Source organism: Tachysurus vachellii, chromosome 4 (genome assembly GCF_030014155.1).
Source record: "Tachysurus vachellii isolate PV-2020 chromosome 4, HZAU_Pvac_v1, whole genome shotgun sequence".
Classification (NCBI taxonomy): domain Eukaryota; kingdom Metazoa; phylum Chordata; class Actinopteri; order Siluriformes; family Bagridae; genus Tachysurus; species Tachysurus vachellii.
The window spans coordinates 7,702,470-7,708,605 of NC_083463.1; the positions used below are offsets into that span (position 1 = coordinate 7,702,470).

Here is a 6,136-nt window from a genome sequence, read left to right on the forward strand (position 1 = left end):
ACATCGTGTTTACTTGGTTAGTAGCTACATGTATAGTTTAATGTACCTTTAGATATCATCAGTTAATAATGGGTGACAGACGTCGTGGGTGTTTTTTTTTTTTTTTGTCGTTACCATCTTTGTCACGTGAGTAAAGATGAAGGCTGGACAATCGTAACGTGGGTCTCGAGCGCCCTCTAGTGGAAGAGACGCAACGGTGCGATTGACACGTGTTTGCGGTTGCTAGGCAACAGCAAGCGGACGCTGACGCAACATTCTAGAAGGCAATGGAAGTTTGTTTTTAACGTTAGTGAAAAGTAGTGAAATAGTGAAAGGAAAGAAAAACATGGCAACGCCAAATAAGGGCAAAGAGAAAGAGCCTATGGATATTGTTCACCAAAACGCTATTCATGTGGAAACAATCAGGAAAGAACAGCGGAGTCAGAAGCTTCATACTGAGTTTAGCATCAATCCGTTTAAAAAGTGTGAGTAAATATTGTTAGCTGTGTTGTTGTTGTTGTTGTGTTCTGAAAATCTCAGTAAAATGAAAATAAAAAAAACTATGATGTAATAATATTATTATTTTAAAAAACTAATAATAATAATGATAATAATAATGATAACAATAATTATTATTATCATTATTGTTATCATTATTATTATCATTATTATTATTATTATTATTATTATTATTATTATTATTATTATTATTATTATTATCGTTGTTGTTGTTCTCAGAAAAAAAAAAATCTCAGGAAATGAAAATAAAAAAGACTATTATTATTATTATTATTATTATTATTATTATTATTGGTATTATTATTGTTGTTGTTGTTATCATTAATATTGTTGTTGTTGGGTTCTAAAAATCTCAGGAAATGAAAATAAAAAAGACATTTCTATTATAATAATAATAATAATAATAATTATTATTATTATTATTGTTGTTGTTGTTGTTGTAGTTGTATTGTTGAGCTCTTATAGTTATTAAAGTATTTAACTAATCACCTAAATTTTGCTGAATTTTGAAAATGAAAACAAAAATGACATTATTATTATTGTTGTTGTTGTTGTTGTTGGTAATAGTACAAACAATAGTAGCTCTTATAGTTCACCTGAATTTGCTGAATTTTAATTAAATATCAGTAGTGTTCAAACATGTATTAAATATTTTTAAAACAATAGATCTAGATCTTATGTAAGAATAATAAATATTACTGTATGCATTTGAGAACTGACCCTATATTTGTGTTACGTCTGGAGCGGGTCTGAACATAATACAAGGGGTGCTAGTCTAAAAAGGTCTGAAAACTGATGTATTAAAAGATAGAATCAACATTATTGTGACTCAAGAGATGGAACAAAAAATGTTAAGTCCATTTCTCAAAAGAATCCTGGATTATACAGTTCATTTCCTCTATATTTAGGTCAGGGTTTCTCAAATATTTTATATTTTAGTCCATTAAAAAATGCTATTATTTAGTTATTTATTAGATTAATAGAGCTTCTTATTAATAAAACATGTTTTATTAACACTTATGTACTGATTTAGGTTTATTGAGATTATAATTCTACTATAAGAGCTCGATAATAAATTAAATAACTTTTATAATGGTGACTTGTGATTTAAAAAGTCAAAACCTTTTAAAATAATTATCTTCAGTGCTGAATGAAATCTGAATAAACGGCTTCACTATTCATTAGTGTAGTCTTTAATTCATCTCTTTAATTTTTGCTGTGTGAAAACTGCCTAAAAATATTTATAATGCTGCAAAAGGATATTAAATGCATTAATAACAATGTTCTACACTTTCTTTCAGTGCATATTTTAGCTGATAAACCCATGTCAAGAAAAATGTATGAAGATATCGAGGAGGACCGTATGTACAGTTATCTTTACAGAATTTACATGCACACCTCTGTACCTGGGATCATGTTAGTGAATAGATCAGCAGTCTGTCAGGCTACAAAATTTTAATAAAGAGACAAAGTTTAGGTTTAGTGGGTTGGTTTAGTGGTTAGCACGTTCGCCTCACACCTCCAAGGTTGGGGGTTCGATTCCCGCCTCCACCTTGTGTGTGTGGAGTTTGCATGTTCTCCCCGTGCCTTGGGGGTTTCCTCCCCCGGTCCAAAGACATGCATAGTAGGTTGATTGGCATCTCTGGAAAAATTGTCCGTAGTGTGTGATTGCGTGAGTGAATGAGAGTGTGTGTGTGTGCCCTGTGATGGGTTGGCACTCCGTCCAATGTGTATCCTGCCTTGATGCCCCATGACGCCTGAGAGAGGCACAGGCTCCCCGTGACCCGAGGTAGTTCGGATAAGCGGTAGAAGATGAGTGAGTGAGTGAGTGTTTTAAATGGTTATTAAAATATAAAACGAAACTCGATTATGCTTTAAGTAATATAGATGCTTAATTTATGGCAACTACAAGTTTCATATGACAACGTAGATGAGTCGAAGCAGTTGATTTATTGACTAAACAATAATTAATGGTGGAAATGTATCAGTATTTACAATGTAGTGACTGGTTAATAAATAAAGGTAATAAAGCATTCACTGTAGTCAACACAAATTATTTCATGCCACTTTATACACATTGCCTTTGAAATTTAAAGTAACATAGATCAGAGACATAATATTTTTCTTGAAGGTTTTTTTTTCTGTATCATGATGTGACTGGAAGCTGTGATGTGTAGTTACATTATTGCCTGACATAATTCTTTGGAGAACCCTGAAGCCTTCATGTGCTATCGGAATTATTGGAAATACGTGTTAAAATAGTGTTTCCCACTAGGAAGTTGCATTTAACCCTTGTTGTTGGTATATTTGTTACTCAGCCAGTGTTCGTGGGTCTGCTGGACCTTCTACAGATGTTTACTTCATCCCAATTACAAGCAATATAAACAGCATATATGGTTAATATTTGCCCTTTACCTTTATTACATCACATTTTTAATTAAAGTGCTACTCGTTTTTTTGTTGTTTTTTAAAAAAAAATAAAAAAAATCAAATTTAATCAAGTTATGAGTGGAAAAAATCAACAAATTTACAAGGAAGCAAAGTTTTTCAAAACTATTGATGTTTATGAATACGGGTCCCACAGACCCAAACATCATACAAGGGATAAATAACCCCCACAAGTCATAATTAGTGGAAAAGTCTAACATCCTTTTGATACTTGAATTTCCGAGATGGGAGACGAGCTAAAAGTTCAGCATAATGGGAGGAGAGGACGGTTTCTCAAGTGAACGACAGGCTTTGTTAATTTTTCTAAATGCAGCTAATTGTTGTTCATGCTCACTGTATTGGTCATATCCATTTATGTTTATATGCAAGCATTCTATACATGTCATACAATTTCACACCATAGCTGATTAAGTAATGTGTTATGGTGGCAAAATAAAAGTAAAAAGTTATACGCATGAATAAACCTGACTTCAACCATGTTTCATATTTTTTCTACCCACCAAGCATGTACACGTCATGCTCGTAATTACCACTTCAGACTTCCGATAGCACACGAAGGCAGCCTCAGTACACCTCAGATGTTCTACTTTATTAGACTTACTAGAATTCTCATTGACTTAATTTACTAAATAAAATTCTGTTTTAACCTACATAATATACATAATTGATAATATACATAATTACCTTGGAATGTTGTCATTTTCTGTTGAACGTAATGTTGTAAATGTTATTTTTTTCTGGCAGCTACTTTCCTGAACATCATACATAAAGCACATTCAGAACCAACAAAGAAGTACACTCATCCACTGACCGAGTCTCAAGAAATTGGATGGATTTCCACTCCACTGGTAGGAACGTGAGTCGGTGAAATATAATAGAGACCTTGTTATCGGTTTAAAGCTAGTGTATGTCATCTAACACTGTAGAGTATGTTGTTTACAGGTTTCATAATACCAACTTCCCAGCACTTTATGTTTCAGATTGCTTCAGATCGCGCTGACAGAAGACTGAACTTCCCCAGGCAGAATTCTGAAATCACCAAATACATGGCTGCTGCCTGGCGCCTGAAGGGAAAAAATTAAAACCTTGGGTAAAACAAGGCACGTTTTTCTAGCTTTTCTGTAACTGTCTCATTTTTATGTTTCTCCAGAGTCCTTAACATGCTGTTTTCACTACAGATATCAATAATTGAATTGAAAGTATCTATGGACTAAATGACTGGAATTATTCATTTAATATTCATCTTGAATAAGAGCTTTGTTATTGTCAGGGTGGCATTGGATCCTAAGCATATCCCAGAAACAATGGACTTACACAGTCATTAACACATAGGTTCTATCAACAGGTATGTTTTCTCTAAAGCTGGTGGAAAGCAGAGAACCGAGAGGAAAACCATGTAGAGACTGCTAGCAATCCATGCAGACAGTAAACTGCTCAGGAGCAAACGGAGGACTCTGGAGCAAAGTTTGCAGCACCATGCTAAATAAAGTAACAAAATAAAGTTATATAGCGTTTTATTTGTTTATTTCTTTCTTCCTTTTTTGAAACATGATTGATTTTGAAAGTAAAACCTGAGAAAACAAAACTGGACTTTCTCTCTCCTTTCATGGCCAACTATTTCTCTTGAAAGATTATATTTGAACAGTGCTACAAAAGGTCAAGCGATGGAGAAATATGATTTGCAAGGAGCAATTCTACAAACGTATGCCTCACAAGGCAAAAATCCATAATAGTCGATGCTGAGCTCAGTTTAAGCTAGTGAATCTGAAAGTCATGTGAGCTTAGCTTCTGTTTTTGACTCTTAAATGAGGAGACAGCAAAACACAACTCTTGCTAAAGTCCACTACACTACTCAGAATTCAAGCTATGAGTCCAGTTATTGTATGTGAATACAAGATAGATAATGCTTGTAAACCATGCTGGAAACCAGCGGGGATAATAACAGTTACAGCGTTCAGCAGACACCTTAGAATTTATTCAACTGAGCAATTGAGGGTTAAGGGAACACGGCGAGGCGGGTGTGGGGAGTGAGGAACACGGCGAGGCAGGTGGGGGGAAGTGAGGAACACGGCGAGGCAGGTGGGGGGAAGTGAGGAACACGGCAAGGCAGGTGGGGGAAGCGAGGAACATGACGAGGCAGGTGGGAGGGAGCTAGGAACACGGCGAGGTAGTGGAACACGGCGAGTAAGTCACTCACTCTGGATGAGGGTGTCTGCTAAATGGCGTGAATGTAACTATTGGCTTCCTGAAAAGCAAACAAATAAGATATATACAGAAATCAGCAATAAATAATGTGAGTCCTCTGATCTAGAAAAGGAAAGGTGTTTTCCCCCATGGACTGTCTAAAACATTGGTTCATCATTGATGGGGACAGGAAGTTTGGAAGCAGTGTCTGCTGGTTGGTTGAGTGAGTGACGAACAGTCACTTCATGTGTGTTGAAAATTCATGAGTATGTCTCATTCAAACCAAGTATTGAGATAGACACTGTGCAAAAAGATCATGTCACTGTGACTGCATAAATACTGTACTTTTGAATCCCTTGAGCACGGTGAAGCACATTTCCTGAGGCTGATGCTCAGTTGGAACTGGAGAGCCCAGTGGCCGTAGATGGTCATAACACGGCGAGGTAGTGAAGTGGCGTTCCCCACAGAAGTCCACCTAAGTAAACTAGTAAATCCAGGGGAAAAAAAGAATAAATTCCAAAAGGCCAGAAACAGTAATCGAGGGTAGATGCTCCACAGATCGTTTAAAATCCAATCCCAGGACTCAGCCAACCAGTATAAATAGGGAGGACAATCATAGAGACACAAAGAACAGGTGTTCAGATGCGGGAAAGGATTAAGGAAAGGACTAGGCTCACACACGTGAACAGACTACAAAAACAAAGACACATGGTACAAGACAAAGCCAGCCAGAACAGCCAGTCTCCCCCTGGTGTTCAGGCAGAGAATAGTCAGAGCTGTCCATGACAGTAACATATAAACAATGTTAAGTGCTGCTGATTAATATATTACTTAGGATTGCTAAGAATATGCCTTACAGGTTGTTTATTAAAAAAATTAATTATCTAGTATTTCTATAAGCCAGCTTATGTTTAATATTCTTACAGTAAGAAGGTCAAGAGTAGATAACTGAGGAATAAAACACTTGGGGATGCAGTTATAGGAAATTAATCAACAGGGTGATGTG

At 35.7% G+C, this 6,136-nt stretch overlaps 1 protein-coding gene across 1 annotated transcript; it reads left to right on the forward strand.

Moving 5' to 3' along the window:
• Positions 1 to 255: 255 nt before the first annotated feature.
• Positions 256 to 4,090, forward strand: cfap144 (cilia and flagella associated protein 144). The gene is made up of 4 exons (XM_060867059.1): positions 256 to 464; positions 1,800 to 1,859; positions 3,691 to 3,794; positions 3,927 to 4,090. Exons 1-4 carry the CDS (start codon positions 326 to 328, stop codon positions 4,026 to 4,028), a joined length of 405 nt encoding a protein of 134 aa, XP_060723042.1. The 5' UTR covers positions 256 to 325; the 3' UTR covers positions 4,029 to 4,090.
• The last annotated feature ends 2,046 nt before the right edge of the window (positions 4,091 to 6,136 follow it).

What these genes read in the sequence shown, in the direction of transcription:
- cfap144 (XM_060867059.1), top strand. Translation starts at nt 326, where the DNA reads ATGGCAACGCCAAATAAGGGCAAAGAGAAAGAGCCTATGGATATTGTT. An exon ending in TGAAGATATCGAGGAGGACC is followed by an intron (nt 1,860 to 3,690) that starts GTATGTACAGTT and finishes TTTTTCTGGCAG; the next exon opens with CTACTTTCCTGAACATCATA. An exon ending in GATGGATTTCCACTCCACTG is followed by an intron (nt 3,795 to 3,926) that starts GTAGGAACGTGA and finishes TTTATGTTTCAG; the next exon opens with ATTGCTTCAGATCGCGCTGA.